We start from the raw sequence: 18185 nt of genomic DNA, 5'->3' as shown, positions 1-18185 counted from the left end.
TGGTTCAATGCACCACCCAGGCAAGGTCTTGCACTGCAGATTTCAATTTTATCTCAAAATTGAAGCAGTTTTTTCCTCCTTACAATTCCTTCTCTTAACCTCCAACCTTATACCCTGCAGGTTCCCAGTTCCAGTGTGACACATCTGCAATGACTGATGTTGTCCTGCTTGTAGATGGATCCTGGAGCATCGGACGCAACAATTTCAAGCTCATTAAGGAGTTTCTAAGCAATTTGATTTCCCCATTCAGTATTGGCCAAGACAAGATAAGAGTAGGTAGGACACTGTGTCCTCACCTTGGGAAGTCCATGTTTAAAGAAGCTTTGGTCTCTGTTCCTGTGCTTGTGTGCTCCTCTGAGGAGCTTTTATTCCTTTAAGGTGGGGTCCTTCTTGCTGCTTTTTCACCTTTCCCCATATGACAGCAAGCTCTGGCCTCTGGTGGCTGTGCCAACAGCTGCACAGTGAGCAGAAGTGATGTCTTCTGGGCAGTACCAGGTTGAGTATTGGTGCTGAGCCACATCTAGGATTTGCTGCCTACCTTGAGGAGGTGCTCAGCCTCCACAGCACAGCATAGACAGATGTGGTGGCACATCCTCTCTGGAGCCCCTCTGAGCTCAGCTAAGCATGGGGCTGATTCCAGTTGCAAGTGATGTGCAGGCCCTAGATGAAGTAAGGCAGTAGGAATCCTTCCTGCTCCTTGCAGCCAACCAGTTTGACCCCAGTTAACACTGAGACTTATCAAACAATTCAAAGCATCACCACAGGGGGAGGTACCACTGTACCTGGTGGGAACCGAGGCATAATGACCATGCAGAGAAGTGGAGCTAGAAACAAGATCTGCTCACCCCCACTCCCTCTCATCCTTTTGTGTCACCTTCCCATGGCAAACCTGACAGCACCACCCCAAAGCAGGTCTCCACTTGGCTTGCATGATGCTGGTAGCATTTCCCACCACAGGGCTGTCCCAGTACAGCAGCGATCCCCACACGGAGTGGGATCTGAGCACTTACTCAACGAGGGACCAAGTGTTGGAGGCCATGAGGAACCTGCGGTACAAGGGTGGCAACACTTTCACAGGTAACTCCATCTCACAAGCCTACACCATCTGTGTGGCTGCAGGGCAAGAAACTGTTCCCATGGGATCACCTCCATGGAGACCAAGGCCACTGGGGGGCAGAGAGAAGAGTAAAGGTTGCCCATGAGGCTGCAGCTCCCCATCCATCTCTGCTCCTCCTCAGGTCTGGCACTGACCCACGTCCTGGAGCAGAACCTGAAACCAGATGCTGGTGCCCGGCTGGAGGCTGAGAAGTTGGTAATCCTCTTGACTGATGGCAAATCCCAAGATGATGCAAACCTGGCTGCTCAGACCTTGAAAAACCTGGGCATAGAAATATTTGCTGTTGGTAAGATCACAGCTATTGGTAAGACAACCTATTCTGGATCTCCAAATGGAAGGTTCTGTTCCCTCAGCTTTGACAGGAGCGTCCTGGCACTCTCAGGTGATGGGTAGGACCTCATTCTATTGTGGCTGAGACGAAAATTAACTCATTTATTCAACACAGTGTCTTCAAAGGGAATTTTGTTTAGAAAAAAATCCTCTTTCACAGGAGATACTTCACACCTCCCATCTTACACCTCATAAAGACCTTTGTGAGGCTCAGAGACCTGTGCCAGAAGAACAATATTCTCAGCTGTGGAATTAGGCAAGAGAACATTGTCTTGGGGAGGGCAGGAGACCTCCTCTGTAATTACTGCCTCTTGCAGCTTTCCATTTCTCTGAATAATAACATTATCTGCTCTTTGCAATAATGAGACACCAATAACGAGAACAAAATGGCCTTGACCAGCACTGGCCTTGATGACTAAACAAGTTTGTTAGGGACTAATAGATGGGCAATAAAGTTACATAGAAAACTCACCTAAAATGCAAACCTTGAAGTGCTAACTGACGTCAGGAAGGCACCGGCAAAGGTTTATAGCTTAGGGGTTATAGCTAAGTGGTTGATGTTGTTTTTTATTCCATGGACTCCATGGAGCTGCTGAATTTCAGCTGAACCTTGTGCAGCACCACAAGCTAACATCTGAGCATCTGCAATCACTTGGACATTGGCTCCTGGGTGGGGTCTTTGCCTTTCCTCCCCCGTTAGAGGAAGATCCTGTGATTTGGTCTTTAGACATCAGGATCTGAGTATTAATCTTAAGAGCTCTTTGGTTCTCACTGCTAGAGCAGGGAGGAAGAAGGCTAGCAGAGCTGATAAGATAGTGGTCCTGGACTTGAGAAACCAGGTGGGATGCCTGTCTGGTGATGGAACTGCTTGGACAATGTAGGGTGAACATGAACCTAGCACTGGGAAGCAAAATCAGTTGTATACTGTGGGGCTTGGCCTGCAGAGGGTTCATAAGGGTACAGAGCAAAAGGGTAGGGATGAGGAGTGCTGTGATGGTAAAGTTCTGCTAAATAAATTATCTGCTCTTTGCTCATCCTTGACACTCCTGAAAGGCAATGTGGTGTTCTGATGAACAACAGGCTCTGTGGGGAGTGCTGGCACCTCATAAATATAAAATTGCTGTTTATTCATTCATTCATTTCCCTTCCTTATGCCACTGCTTCTTAGGGTGAAAAAATACCTGCCTGCCTAGTAGCAAAGGCTGCAAGTGATGAGGAGGCAGGAAAACAGAAGGAGGATTCATTAGGCTGCCTCCAGGCCACAAAAGACCTGAGCCCACAGAGTTGAAAGTCCATTTCAGGCTGGACTGAGGCTTTTGTTGCAGGAAAGCCCAGGGCCATACTCAGATGCCACCACCTCACTGGAACAACTGAGGGACTCTGCCTGGAGAGCAGCGTGATGGTGGACACATCCTGCCCCTGAATAAAGACAGAAGCAGAAGGCAGAAGCTGATCCTCTGTGGGAGTTTTCTGAGTCTCATTTTCTGCTCTGGTTGCAGGGGTGAAGAATGCAGATGAGGCAGAGCTGAAGCAGGTGGCCTCGGAGCCACTGGAGCTCACCGTGTACAACGTGCTGGATTTCCCTCTGCTGAGCTCTCTGGTTAGCAAGCTCACCCAGGTCTTGTGTGCCAGGATCAAAGAGAAGAGCAACAAGGAAGCTGCAGGTGAAATGTAACCCCCTTAGTGTGGGCTGAGCTTCCTTCTGCTCACTACCCACCTTCCTTGCCTTTAGGGTTGACCCTTTTTCGTGTTTTTCCCTCCATGAGCTCCACCACCCTGTCAGCGCCACCTAACTCTGCTCCTCTGCTGATCTTGCTCAGTTCTCCAGCTGCCTGACAATGGTCTTTGCCACATCAAAATCTTGGCCAGTTTCTCTGTGATCATTGTCTTCTGCAATGCCTTCTGGGTGCAGCTCTTCCACTGCAGCCTCCCTGCTGTCTCTAACAAGCGACAGAAGGACCTTTCTTGTAGATGTTTCCATTCTGATGCTCTTGGTTTAGTCATCTGCCTTTGGCTTTCAGCCAGTACAGACAGCAGCCAATGCTAGCAGGAGTTTGGATAACTCTTGGTGGATATAATCACCTAATGATAATAGCTACCATTGTAGGGGACACCTTTTCCCTTTTCCATTATCATATGATGTGAAAAATATGTTGCAACCATCTCCTTTTCTGAGGCTCTTCCCTGGGGAGGCACAGAAAATAGAAGAGCTAATTAGAGAATATATTAGGGGGAGATATATGGAGGAAATATGGAGGTAAGGAAGAGGACATCCCAACATTCTTCTTCTCCATGCTTCACTTATATGATGGAGCTCTGAGACATTTTCAAGTTAAAACCAAATAGCCTCTTTCTTTCCTTTGCTAGACTGTAGCTTATATGATGAACAAGAGAATGAAGAACCACTCCAGGTGTTGGCTTAGATCCTCAGGAGGAATAATGTGCACATATTTCTGTCTCTCTCTGCTCTAACATTGCCTAAGGAGAATGGGAAAATCTAACTTTGAAACACACTTTTATTTTAATGTTCAAGAGGTGCATAGAAATCAGTTGATTCCTCCTTATGAATTTGTACTTGTTTGATACAGTCAGACATTGTTCAAAGGCACAGATCAGGCTGCTCAAAGAAGAAATCAAACTAACTTCTGCTTGTTCAGGTTGAGAAATTCTCTTTTGGTTACAGGTAAAAATGCATATTTGGGTTGAAGAAAAACTATTCCCAGCACCTCATATGATGCAGAGCCTGTTCTCCATGGAGTCTTTATGTTCTCTGTATGCTTGGGTTTAAAAGTGTTTACTTCAGAGCAGTTTGGAACAGTTTCTGTACTCTATAGGGAAGGAAATTGTAATTTGATTGGAGAAATGTACTCAGATTTATGAGCTGGAAAGCAGACTTGGCATGGGAAGTCTGAAACCAAATGAATAACTACGTTTTGAACTCCTAGGCAGCACTGTGAAAGATATCCCTGTGAACACTGGTCCCCAGCTGAGTCCAACCAACCTGAAAATATCAGCTGTGACCTCCAAGAGCATGCACTTGACCTGGAGTCCTCCTCTGAGACCACCAAAGAAATATCAGATTGTGTATTATCCATCTAAGGGTGGTGTCCCCAAAGAGGTGAGAGGACTTTCTCCAGACACCTGAGACTGCAGTGTCTTCCAGGTGGTGGCTGGGAATTGAAATAGACTTGAGTAGATAAAGAGATGCAGGTAGAGCTGTGGTTCATGTGGGACATCAACAGATCTGCCACAAAGAAGCCGTGCTTGCTAGGAGATGCCATCCCCTTGCTAAAGAGCAGCTGGCAGCTCCCCATCTTGACAGCCCTCCTTTGTGCTTCCAGGTGGTTTTGGATGGAGCAGTGTCCGCTTTGCAGCTTTCTAATCTGAGCTCACACACGGAGTATCTGGTGTCAGTGTTTCCTGTTTATGACACAGCTGTTGGGGATGGACTGAGAGGTGTCACCTCCACATGTAGGTCGTGAGTAGAGAGATTTATGCCTGTGATAGGTGAACAAAGCTCATTCATTGTGACCAGCTCAGACTGGAGCTTGACACTGTATTTCCCCCGCCTCCTTCAAGTTCTGTCTGTCTACAGCTATCTCCATCCATGGAGATGTTCAGAACTTGACCAGACAAGATCCTGAGCAACCCGCTCTTTGAGCAGCAGGTTGGACCAGAGACCTTCAGAGACCCCTTTTCACCTTTTATTCTTCAAAGGAGACCACTGGTGTGGTACCAACACACCATGACAGAAATATCTTCCTACCTCTTGCCACTTCATTATCCTTGGGTTTCAAGGGAATTAAACCTCTTCTTTGCATAAGTGGCTGCTCCACTGTGGTAGATGTGCGGTAGACGTCCACCAGCTTGCAGCAGTTGTTGCAAAACCAGATCTCTTCTAGGGTTTGACCTTTCACAGACCTCATGCACTGAATATATCTTTCTGCCTTTTTTTTTTTTCCCCTTCAGTACCTTTGTCTTCTCCTCGCTCCCTGCGTGTCTCTGAGCTGAGCCACAACAGCATGAGGTTGAACTGGAAGGCTGCCCAGGGAGCCACACAGTACCTGGTGCTCTACTCTGCAGACCCTGATGGAGCAGAGGACTACATGATGGAGGTAGAGTTCAGGAGAACTTCTCCAGCTTGGAGAAGGCACCAAGGAGGCCTTATAGTGGCATTCCAATATCCAAAGGGGGGCCTGCAGAAGAGCTGGAAAGGGACTTTTTGTAAGGGCCTGTGGTGACAGAACAGGGAGTAATGGTTTTAAGGACAAGGGACAATGGTTTGAAAATAGAGAAGAATAGATTTAGATTGGACATTGGCAAGAAGTTCATTGCTATGAGGGTGGTGAGGCACTGGAACAGGCTGCCCAGAAAAGTTGCAGACACCTTATCCCTGGAAGTGTTTAAGACCAGGCTGGATGAGGCTTTGAGCAGCCTGGGCTAGTGGCAGGTTGGAACTAGAGCTTTAAGGGCCTCTCCAACTCAAACCATTCTATGATTCCATGAATTAAAACCAAAAAAGGGGTGGGAGGAGCACGTATGGCCCCTGACTCAGATGGTCCCCATGAATGTACAGCAAGAGGAGCAGTTCCAGTTTTCCATAGAGAGCAATTGATGCTTACCCTCTGTTTTCAGTGCAGAATTGAGGATTTTCGTTAAGATTCACAACACTTGAAGAGAGGCCAATATTCAAAGCTGCATTTTATCATCTTAGAACATTTCAGCAGATACTTGACCTACTCATTGCAAGGGTACAATGCCCAAAGACTGTAAGATGGCTGCAAAACCAGCATTAAAATGTTCTCAGCCTTTTATAAAGCTGGGCTGCGTTGTGTGCAGGCTCCTAGAAGTCTCCAGGCAGAGCTCTGCAGTGAGCAGTCAGTAGAGCTGTGGCTGCGCTGCGTTAGCAGCAGGTGGCAGCAGCCAGGCTGCTGTGGGACTGCTTGCAGCGGGCATCGCTTCTGCAAAAGCTTCCCCTCGGTCTGAGCAGGTCCCCTGATCCAGCCCAGAACAACAGCAGCAGCAGCGATTTTCTGTAAGAGACTTAGATCTCTATGGAACAGTGTGGGAGAATCATAGAATCGTGTTAGTTAAAAGAGATCTTTAATATCATTGAGTCCAACCCTTAACCCAGCACTGCCAGGTCACCACTAAACCATGGCCCTCAGCACCACATCTACACAGGTTTTCAATCCCTTCAGGGGTGGAGAATCCACCACTGCCCTGGGCAGCCTGTTGCAGGGCTTGACAACCCTTTTGGGGAAGAAAACCTCCTGGTGCAACTTGAGGCCATTTCCTCTTGTCCAACCCTTTGTTACTAGGGAGAAGAGACCAACCTCCACCTTGTTCCAGCCTCCACTGCAAGAGTGGTCAGGGACTGGAACAGGCTGCTCAGGGAGGTGGTGAGTCACTATCCCCTGGAGGTGTTCAAGAACCTGTGGCCATGGCATTCACGACATGGTTCAGTGGCCATGATGGTATGGGATTGACTGTTGGACTTGATCTTAGAGGTCTTTTCCAACTGAAATAATTCTATGATTCTAAGAATTTCTTCACAGAAAGGGGTCTGAGGCATTGGAAAGCCTTCCCCAGGGAGCTGGTGGAGTCCCCATCCCTGGAGGTGTCTAGTAGTTCTGCAGACTTAGTGCTTGGGCTCATGTTTTAGTCAAGGACTTGTCAGTGTTGGGCTAATGATTGAAGTCAGTGATCTGAAAGGTCTTTTCTGATCTAGGCAGTCCTGGGACTCTGTGACATCTCTGTTGACAGGTGAAGGTGGCCCAGCCTGAGGTCCTGCTGGAAGGGCTGTCCCCTGGCACGGAGTACTCTGTGGCAGTATACGCCATGCATGGGGAAGATGTGAGTGACCCAGCCAGCATCCAGGAAACCACCCGTGAGTGCTGCTCCCCTGCTTGCTACGTGGTTATGAAACATAAGGGCTACATGAGCTGCTTCCCATGTTGTGCATGTGGCTTTTAAATATGCTCCCAGATCTTAAGTGGGCTGAGGTCCCCGAGGGGATCTCTAATTTCATGGTGAGCTGTTTAAAAAAAGAGTGATTTTTTCCCCAGGGAAAAAAGGACTACTGAAAGATCTCTTCCCTGATGTCTTTGTTGTCTAGGGGAAAAAGTGATTATCTGCTGCTTCTTCACCTAAAGCCCAGGTAGCCTTCCAGGACATCCCAAAGACATAAAATTGTACAATGGTAGGGGTTGGAAGGGACCACCAGAGACCATTGAGTCCAACCCCCTGCCAGAGCAGGATCACCCAGGGCAGGTCACACAGGAACACATCCAGATAGGTCTTGAAATTCTTCAGAGAAGGAGATTCCACAGCCTCTCTGGAAAGCCTGCTCCAAGGCTCCAGTACCCTCACAGCAAACAACTTTTTCTTCATGCTGAGGTGGAACTTCCTAGGTTCCAGTTTGTATCCACTACCCCTTGCCCTATCTCAGGACACCACTGAAAAGAGGCTAGCCCCTTCCTCTTGCCCCTCACTCTTCAGGTACTTGCAAACATTAATAAGACCTCTCAGTCTTCTCTTCTCCAGGCTGAACTGCCCCAGGGCTCTCAGCCTGTCCTCATCAGGCAGATGTTCCAGTCCCTTCATCAACCTCACAGCTTCCATTGGACACTCTCTAGCATATCCCTTTCCCTCTTGAACTGGGGAGCCCAGAACTGGACACAGTACTCCAGATGTGGTCTCACCAGGGCAGAGTAGATGTATGATATTGACCTATATCTCCTGTAATAGGAGAATATTTTCCCTCATGGTGAATGAGTCTTTTAGTTCAAGCAACACGAGGCAAGCAATGGCATTACTGTTGTGCAGCCTGTGAAATCTTGGAGTGCTGTCACTAACTGTTGTTTCAGTGGCCTTGAGTCCTCCCAGATACCTGAGCTTCTCTGAGCTCAGCCACACGTCCGTCCGCGTCAGCTGGGAGGCTGCGTCTCCGGCTGTGAAAGCTCACCATGTCACCTATCTTTCTAGCAGAGGGAGCAATGGTGGGAAGGTGAGTCCTCAAGGGGTTGGTGGAAGGGAAAAGTACTTGGGAGGTCAGATACTGTCTTGTTCTCCTTCAGCTGTGTGGTTCAGGGAGGGCTTATCTGCTGGGAGTATTTTGACTTTGAAAAGGAGACTTTCGATGGAGTTGCCATCCACAGGCAGCTCCCTCTGCAGCTGTTCCCATGCTCCCTTCCAAATCACAGAATGGTTTGGATTGAAGGAATCTTTAAAGGTCATCTAGTTCAACCCCCCTGCAGCCAGCAGAGAGATCTGCAGCTGCAGCAGGTTGCTCAGAGCCCCAAACAATCTGACATGAATTGATGCCATGCATGGGGCAGCTACTACCTCTCTGGGCAACCTGGGCCAGTGCCTCACCACCATCACTGTAAAACATTTCTTGCTTCAGTCTGAATCTCCCTTTTTGAGTTCAGACCATCACCCTTTGTCCTGGCGTGACAGGCCCTGCTCAAAAGCCTTTCCCCAGCTTTCTCATTGGCCACTCTAAGTCCTGAAAGGCCACCAGAAGGTCTTCCTAGAGCCTTCTCTTCTCCAGGCTGAACAACCCCAACTCTTTCAGCCTTTCTCACACAATACTCTCACATCTCCTCCACTGCAGATGGAGGTTCCTGGCACTGCAACATCTACTGTCCTCAGACCTTTGTCCTCCCTCACCCAATACTTCATCAGTGTCAGATCTACATACGATGAAGGCGACTCATTTCCAATTACTGGCAATGTTACCACCTGTAAGTAGGGAATGGAAATGATTTTTGGTCCCAGTAAGAGGTGACAAAATTGGTGTGTGCCTGAACTGGAGTAATTTGAAGATTGGTCCCAGCAGCTGATGGCCACAACCCTTGCACAAACTCCAAATGACTGTCGTTGTCTGTGGGTGGGATATGTCCAGCTGTGTTATGTTTAAAATGAGGTAGAAGGAACAAAGAAAGGAAGCAGATGAAGAAGAAGTGTGGTGCATCACTGAGCTCTGTGTCCTCCTAGTCTCTCCCCTTTGCAGTACCAGTGTAATATGTGTCCTCTCTACAAATGAGATAATCCTTCTTAATTAACGTTTATAAAAATAATGAACCCCTCTCTGTCCTGATGGCTCTTGTCATATGGGCCTGAAGATGTGAGAGACAGGCTGGTCTCAGACATCTGCTTGGTTGATGTTTTGCTCCCCAGCCATCTGCTCCCCACCTTGACTCTGATAAGGTGCTGTCATCATCCTCACTTCAACTCATTTTCCTTTTGCATCTCCCAGTAAAGGTCCCCCCCCCGCGTGCGCTGAAGGTCACTGAGCTCTCTGGGAACAGCCTCCGAGTGCAGTGGGAAGCTGTGGCTGCCTCTGATGTGGTTGTCTATCAGATCAAGTGGAGCACAGTCAGTGGAGAGAAGCCTCAGGAGGTATGGATCCCCCTGCAGCTCTGGGGAGGCTGTGTTGGCTTTGCACTTGCTTGGTGGCTCTGAACCCACCTGCAAGAGTGGCACAGGGTGGTGTAAATCTCTTCAGGTTAGTGAACAAGCAATTAAACAGTTCAGCACCCAGCTGAAGGAATAAGAGAAGGTCTGCCCTGGATTTTGGCTCTGTTCATGGAGCAGTCACCTTGAGTGCTGGAAACAGGAGGGACAGAGGGAGTCCTACAGGCTCTGGGGAGACTGCAGAAGTGTTCTGGGAAGATTGCAGAAGTGTTCTAGAAAATCTCAAGGAGGAAATTCAATAGGGACAAGTAGAAAGTATTAAGCTTAGGCAGGAATAATTAACTGCAGGTCTACAGTATGTAGAACAAATAGCTAAGAAGCAATGCAGTAGAAAAAGATGTGTGGTTGCAGAGACTCTTCAGCCCCCAATGTCAAGTTGCTGTGGAGAAGACAGAGATAATACTCCAGTATTTATAGCTGGAGGTATTGCCTCTAAGACTCGTGAAGCAACTTCTGCTTTCTTCAGTACTGGTAAGGACTGGGATATAGCTCATCATAAGGTCCAACTGAGGAGCACACAAAGGAGAATGACCAGAGACAGAGCTGGTGCAGGACAGGGAGGGATGGACCATGTGACTTCATTTCAAGCTCCCCAGCAGTTTAAATGGTGGTTTAAATGTAAGAGTCTCTCATGCAGTGCTTCACATTTGGGCTGGCCAATGTGTGTAGTGGGGCTTCTGTTTCCAGCACACCTCAAAGCTGGAAACTGAGCCAAAGGATTTCATGCTGGGGGCAGGTGGACTGCCTTGTGCCAGAGCACTGCACTGTGGTACTGAAGTAGCTGCTGAACAGAACTGGGCAGCAACGCATGGGCATCTACTCTGCATTAATCAGGGCTTGGATTTTGCCTTGATGAGATGTGTGCAACCTTGAAGAGCAGCAGACTTTGTCCCTAGAGACCAGAGCTAGCCCATTTGTGCCTATGGACAACCTGTGAGCCAGACGCTTCCATGTCATGAGCTAGCCTGAGGCTTCCTGGGATCTCGACTGACTCATTTGCTCCCTTCTTGCAGCTCTCCATTGCTGGAAATGTGGCCACTGCTGTCCTGCCAGACTTGCAGAAGAACACAGACTACAAAATATCCATCTGGGCCTATTACAAAGATGGTGCTCGAAGTGACATCGTTTCTGTTCAGCACAGGACCAGTAAGTGTTTGATGCATGGTATCCACAGCCTAGGAATAACAAACAGGAATACCTCAAATCCCAACATGGATCCTTCCTTCTGCATCTCTGAAAACCCAAACCTGAATGTCTAAGAGGGGTTGGAGATACTTAGCATCTGTCTTATTTGTCTGAGAAGAACAGGCTGACCAAACGTGAGCAGGATGGTGAACCTGATACCCTTGCAATGAACACAAATCCTATGAGGAATGGCTGAGAGAACTGGGCTTGTTTAGTCTGCAGAAGAGGAGGCTGAGGAGAGACCTCATTGCCCTCTACAACTCTCTCAAGGGAAGTTCGAGACAGGTGGGGGTCGATCTCTTCTCATATGCAACAAGTGGCAGGGCAAGAGGAAATGTCCTCAAGTTGTGCCAGGGCAGGTTCATATTGGATATTAGAAACAATTTCTCTACAGAAAGGGTTCTCAGGCACTGGCACAGGCTGCCCAGGGAGGTGCTGCAGTCACCACCCCTGGAGGTATTTCAAAGGAACCTGGATGTGGATTAGTGACTTAGCAGCAGTGGTAAGGCTGTGAGCTCTGGGTGAGCACTTGGACTTGATGATCTCAAAGGTCTCTTCCAACCTCAACAGCTCTATGACTCTATGGTGTTTCATGTAGAAGACTTTCCTTCTACCACCCCCTCCCCTGCCATCTTCTGTGCAGTGCACTGATGCAAATGAATTGGCTTTCTGTGAGGTGTTCAGCTGAAGGTGTCACTCTGCTGCCTAATGAGCATTTCCTGGTGGTAAAATACTGTCTGTCAAGGAGGGTGAGGATTTCTTCAGCTATGCCATTGCTGAGCTGTGCTTCATCCAAGGGTGCTCACAAAAATTGAAGAGCATCCTGCAGGCAGCCTCTGCCTTGGAGGCATTATCTAAATCTCACTTTGTGCAGGCAGGAGATGAGGTTAAAAATTGGCACTCCCAGAGGTCCTCTTAATTAATATTGCCTGTTTAATGACTTTGTTGGCAGTGAGTGGAATGCAGTTCATTCAACAACAGCAGTCCTCTCCTCCTCCACCTCTCAGCTCTCAGAGAATGATGGGGTTTGGCAGGGAGCTCTGGAGAACACTTAGTCCAATCCTCCTGCCAAAGCAGGGCACCCACAGCAGCTTGCCCAGGAGCACAATGACCAGGGGAGGCTGGAAGCTCTCCAGAGGAGACTCCACAACCTCTCTGGGCAGGCTCTGCACCCTCACACCAAGGAATTTTTTTCCTTCTGTTTAAGTGGAACCTCCTGAGTTCCAGTCTGTGTCTATTGCCCCTTGTCCTGTCCCTGGGCACCACTGAGAAGAGTCTGGCCCCAGCCTCTTGCCCCACACAGCTCCTTTAGCTCTTGCTGAGCATTGCTCAGCTCCCCTCTGGGGCTGCTCTTCTCCAGGCTCTCAGCTCCAGGGCTCTCAGCCTTTGCTCCTCACAGAGATGCTCCAGGCCCCTCAGCAGCTTTGTAGCCTCTGCTGGCCTCTGTCCAGTAGTTCCTCTTGAACTGAGGAGCCCAGAACTGGATCCAGTGCTCCAGATGTGGCCTCCCTAGGGCAGAGTAAGAGGAGAACCTCCCTCAGCCTGGCCACACTCTTCTTAATGCACCCCAGAATACCACTGGCATCTCAATCTCTTTTGCAAAATAAACTCTTCTAGGCTGGTGTTGGGCTGTTGAAACTCAGAGTAAATGAGAACCTTGGAATAAGAAGCTGAGGTTTTATTAGTAATGAATAGCAATAACATTTGTTTATGGAAAGCTGCCTCAGGAAGGTATCTACGTGCTTCATACTGAAAAAAAAGAAAAGAAAAAAAGAGAGCAAGCATCCTAGAAGTGTGTGATGACAAATGGACTGTTGCAGCTGTTCAGAGGCTTCAGATAATGAATGTATGTTAAGGCATGGATCAGAAAATGTCAGAGGAGCTCCCTCAGCACTGCCAGTGACATGTGATGGTGCCCTTCCAGGCATACTTGAACAAACCAGTCCTTGCTGGTGTTGGCACCCCACTGGGACACAGAAGCCAATTTGACTTCTGCTTGTCAGCTGCTGTCCTTGTTCAGGAACAGGAATACCCCAGGGATGTCTGACTTTGTCTTACTGTATGAAGAAAGTAAAGTGCTCAAGGAAATGAGTGTGCAGCTGGGCAGCCAAACTGGAGCCTCAGTGCCTAAGTGATGCTTGCACAGCACTCAGGTGAGTGCCACATCCTTCTCAGGGCCAATATTTGCAGCTGTAATTGATGTTTTAATGGTGAACCTTGGCTTTTTAGTGCCTAGAGTACTTTTCATGGGGGTGTCTAGAGACAGGTCAAGGGGGAAAGGTTTGAAGCTGTGGCAGAAGAGGGTTAGACTGCAGTTGAGGAAGAAGTTCTTCTGTACATGGCTGGTGGGACTCTGGAACAGGCTGCCCAGGGAGGCTGTGGCTGCCTCCCCCCTGGGAGTTGGATGAGACCTTGAGCAGCTGAGTCTGGGTGAGAGGTGTCTCTGCCAATGATGGGGAGGTTGGATCTCTGAGGTCCCTTCCAGCCTGAGCCATTCTGTGATTCTGTGATATAGTCATTGCAGATGAATAAGACCCCAGAGTTTCACTTTTATTTGAAAATATGCTTGTGATGCTGGTTAGACCCAAGAGCAAGCAGGCTGGGATTCCTCCTTTGGAGGAGCAGAGGTTCAAGAGGTAATGGAAGACAAAGATGGTGTCCTTCATGTCAGAGATGCTTCTATCCTCCTGGGCAGCTTCAGGAGGTGACCTTACCCCTGACTGTCAGACCTATGCCATCAAATTCTTCCAGGCCTGGGAGCTTTCCAGAATAAACCCAACTCAGAAGACTTGCCTTAAATTTCCCTTTCAAGTTGACTTTAGCAGAGGCTCCACTTATCTCAGCTGAAGGAAACAACCAGTGCCAGCAGCAAAGCTGCAGATGTACAGCACAGCACTCAATAGTGCTGCTGAAGTGGCTTCACCTCCCACACTTGTTTTCTTCTCCACTTTACCTTGAGGTGATGCACAGCAACAGCCTCCAGCCTGATTCAGCTGCCAGCAGTCTTGGTTCAGCTGCAGTAGAAGCTGATTTTATACAAAAAAGGGAAGGAGGATCAATGAGGATACAAATGATCTCCCTCCAGCCTGTGCTCTAAGGTCACCCTAGACTTTGCTGGGTGGGCAGAAGAGCCTTAAAGGTAAAACTGCAGAAGAGAAATCTCATAGCTTGGGTGTGTGTCCTTGATTCTTTATAAGGCTCACACATTTTTTTTTAGTCTCTTTTGAATAAAATGCTTCCATTTCCTCTCCCCAAGATTTCTATGTCTTCACACTAGCATGGATTCAAGTCCAGTTACATTTATGCAGAACAAGACACTGCTTTTAAACAAACAAGTCTCCTTCTTTAGAAACTTTCAAGACCTGTCTGGATGTGCTCCTGTGTGACCTGCCCTAGGTGATCCTGCTTTAGCAGGGGGTGGTACCCAATGATCTCCAGATTTCCCTTCCAGCCCCTACTATTCTATGATTCTATGAAACTCCAGGAGTAGAGGACCCCATGCTCTTGAGCCCCTCTCTTGAACAGCAGATGGATGTAGCCCCCTCTGCCTTTCTCTTAGAGACTCACTCAAGCCTTTGCCACCAGCTCCACACAGCAGGACCCCAGGGAAGGAAATGCATTTACATAATTAAATATAAATGACCAGATGCCAACTTTGGTCTCTGGCAAACACTTTCCTGGCTGACCACAACTCAGGCCATCACCTGTGTGGGACCCCTCCATAAGTCATGATGCAGGGCCAGGAGAGGGAGAGTAGCTCAGGCACTGATGTGGTGCCTTCCTAGGGCTGTGGGTGTTGGTGTGAGGAGAGTCAGACAACACTGTTGTGTGCTGGCTGCTCTGGGGGAGGTTTCAGAATAATTCAGAAACAGAAAGAAAAACATGGGACATCTTAGAAATGTTGGTGGATTAACTTTGAAGAGTGATCCAAGTCTAACCAGCAATCAAGATGTTTGTCCAGTATGCCTCCAGATCTTTGATGAAACCCAATGGCATTTTGGGTCTCCATGAAGGATATCCTTTAGTGTTTGTCCATGATGTATACAAAGGATCTCTTTTCCTTGTGCTTCCAGGATTTCTCTCTCCTTCCAAGATTTTTTCCCGTGTCCTAGGAACTGAATTGTGGAATGCTTGAGTTGTGCTGTGCTATACTTTGTCAATTCATCCTGGCAGGATATGTTTTTTCTCTTTCCTGGTCCCCCCTTCTGCTCTGAGCATTGGTTAACAGCACAGCAGAGTACTGAAGCATTCAGAAGTGGGCTTGGAGGCATGTGCTGCTGGTCCTGTGTGTGGGCATTTCATACAAAGCACTGGCTTGGAAGGGACCTCTAGAGGCCATCCAGTCCAACCCCCTGCAGTAAGCAGGGACATCCCAACTAGAGCAGATTGCTCACACCCCCATCAAGCCTGACCTTGAATGTTTCCAGGGATGGGGCCTCCACCACCTCCCAGGGCAACCTGTTCCAGTGTTCCCACATCCTCATGGTAAAGAACTTCTTCCTCATGTCCATCTCTACCTGCTTTTGATGCTGTAATCCCCATTGCAGATTCCAGGAGCCCACCCACCAACCTCTTCATTGACTCTGAGACCCCCACCAGCCTCCAGATCCACTGGACCCCTCCCGACGGCCATGTACAGCACTACAAAATCACCTACAACCCTGTTTCTGATGTTGGGGCTCAGCAAACAGTAAGTCTCCAGCTCCTTTGTTGGTGACAGGGACTGGAGCAGAGAGGGGACAGTTTCAAGCCCAGGGGACCTCTGCCCACTCCAGGAGGGTTTTTCATACAGGGAGCTGGGTTGAAAGACTACAAAACCAAATCTGTTTTCTTGACTTGCTGGTGTTTTGTTTTGTTTTGTGAAGACCTCCAAGTTTCTTTGTGATTAAAATATTTGTGTCCAACAAAGCTGCTAATAATGCAACTTTCTCCCCTCCCTGAACTGCTGTGGGGAATTCTCAGAGGTAGAGAGGTTGAAGATGAACCTACTGCCCCTCTAATTTAGGGAAGTTAAATATTAACCTTTTAAACCCCAGCTTTTCTACTCAAGCTAAGACTGGTTACCATGTTCTAAGGTACTTCTGCTACATTTGCATAGGGAAAGGCTCTTAACAGGTTGTCCAGGGAGGCTGTGGAAGTCACCTCCCTGGAGGTGTTGAAGGCCAGGCTGGATGAAGCCTTGAGCAACTTGGGCTGGTGGAGGCAGCACAGCTCATGGCGGGGGACTGGAACTAGAGGATCTTTAAGGTCCCTTTCAACCCCAACTATTCTGTGATTCTTCCTTGGACATGGCTGATCTGATGCCAATGCCCAGCCACGCTTCCTTGGCTTGCTGAACTAAGCAGGGATGCTGCCCTGAGCCCCACAGTCCCAGGACTCACCACTGAAACCCCTCCATGTATCTCTGCGGTATGACTAAGGGCTATAACAGGAAGCCTGATGAAATGTTGGGCTCTTTTTCCACCCTGCTGTAGATCATGGCCTCTGGTAAAAGCAGCAGTGTGACCCTGCAGTCACTGCTGCCTGATCGAGCCTACAAGGTGCTGGTTTCTGCCATCCACTACACAGGAGAGAGCGAGAGCACACCCACAACGGGACGGACAGGTCAGTGCCCCGGCCAGGATGTGCATGTTGGGCCAGGACAAGGTTAGGTTGGAGATCAAGAAAAATTTGTGTGCTGCAAGAGTGGTCAGACACTGGAACAGGCTGCCCAGGGAGGTGGTGGAGCCACCACCCCTGCAGGTGTTCAAGAAATGTGTGGCCCAGCCATGGCACTTGGGACCATGGTTTAGTGGCCATGGTGGGGTTGGGTTGATGGTTGGACTGGATGACCTTAAAGTTCTTTTCCAACCTTAATGATTCTATGATTCATCAGTCTTGAGGAAATCTCTATTGGGGCAGCAGTGTCCTCGCTTGCACTGGACTGTGGCCAAGGCCAGGGCTTTGCTCATCAGGGCAGACTACTATCCTTGAAAAGGGAAAATTCTGCCCCACTTCTCTCCTCCTGTGCATTATTGCAATTCCAGGATGACCTGGGAGAATTGGTGACTATCCAAGCATCACCATGCTGAATAACAGAGCTCATGTATGCTTTGCTTTCTCTTTCAGCTCCTGTGTTGTCTAAATTCCCTTCAATAAGAGGTTTCATTCCACCCAAAGCAGAGGGTAAATCACCTCCTATAAAGTCTTACTTTGCTGGGTTTTTTATCACTAAAAAATAATGTAGGGTGGGTTCTGCAGCACAGGCAGGAATGGAGATATAATTTCTTCACAGATGTCTTTGGGGACTGTCCAAAGACAGCCAGAAACCACAGAACTTCTTCAAATCAGATTCACTTGCTAAAGAGACCAATAGCATTGTTAGAGGCTTTCTGCACAACTGGACCAAAATGGAGCAAAGGCAGTGACAAGATTATGGAAATTAAAGTTCTCTATAAAGTCCCTTATTAAATTTAATGAGCATATGTTCTCATACACTGAAACAAAGCAAACGGTGGGAAAGATTAGTCAGAAATGTTGAATTAACAGGGTTATAAAAAGTTGTTAAGAAGCAAATATTGAAATACAGATATTGGGGCTCTAATGCATTTCCCTGCCTGCTTGAAATCATTCCAAACAAAACTTTAAGAATGTATCAAGGGGAGCTACAAAGAAAGAATGAAGCAGATTAGAGGAGAACATTTTAGTTTGTACCCAACAAAGAACACAGCAGAGAAACTTTTCTAGTGGCTTAATGAGGAAATGTGTCGGTGTTCAGAGCAGAGTGGAAAAGTCCTGTGAACTTTGAAGCAGAAAACAATCCTCCCCTAAGGCTGATGACTCACCTTGCAGACTTTAATATAGCTGTTTGGCTAGGAGAGCTGAAAAGACAATAGGAGAAGTATTAAATTCTGTGTGTTTTAGAAAGTAACTTCTTTAAGAACTGGAGGTGAAGTGTACTGATGCTGAGAAGAGTGTTGGATGTGCCATAAACCACTCAAATACTCAGATGTAACTAAATTATGTAGAGAAATGATCTGATGTTGCAGGAGTGAGTGTTTATTGTACAGTGAAGAACTGCATTTGGCTGGAA

The 18185-nt window shown here is 48.0% G+C and overlaps 1 protein-coding gene across 1 annotated transcript in view; it reads left to right on the top strand.

Moving 5' to 3' along the window:
* The window catches only part of COL20A1 (collagen type XX alpha 1 chain), a 46869-nt gene that overhangs the window by 7815 nt on the left and 20869 nt on the right, over positions 1 to 18185 (top strand). The window contains exons 6-20 of the mRNA XM_054391978.1: positions 121 to 276; positions 958 to 1077; positions 1239 to 1403; positions 2947 to 3111; positions 4393 to 4565; positions 4789 to 4918; positions 5417 to 5562; positions 7214 to 7337; positions 8317 to 8456; positions 9066 to 9195; positions 9711 to 9853; positions 10942 to 11074; positions 15661 to 15803; positions 16588 to 16717; positions 17222 to 17278. Of these exons, the coding sequence (XP_054247953.1) occupies positions 121 to 276; positions 958 to 1077; positions 1239 to 1403; positions 2947 to 3111; positions 4393 to 4565; positions 4789 to 4918; positions 5417 to 5562; positions 7214 to 7337; positions 8317 to 8456; positions 9066 to 9195; positions 9711 to 9853; positions 10942 to 11074; positions 15661 to 15803; positions 16588 to 16717; positions 17222 to 17278 (2055 nt within the window). The remainder of the gene's footprint in view (positions 1 to 120; positions 277 to 957; positions 1078 to 1238; positions 1404 to 2946; positions 3112 to 4392; positions 4566 to 4788; positions 4919 to 5416; positions 5563 to 7213; positions 7338 to 8316; positions 8457 to 9065; positions 9196 to 9710; positions 9854 to 10941; positions 11075 to 15660; positions 15804 to 16587; positions 16718 to 17221; positions 17279 to 18185) is intronic.

Source organism: Indicator indicator, chromosome 24 (assembly GCF_027791375.1).
Source record: "Indicator indicator isolate 239-I01 chromosome 24, UM_Iind_1.1, whole genome shotgun sequence".
Lineage (NCBI taxonomy): Eukaryota > Metazoa > Chordata > Aves > Piciformes > Indicatoridae > Indicator > Indicator indicator.
Note: the sequence above shows the minus strand (reverse complement) of the source record. Positions and strands in the feature narration are given on the sequence as shown.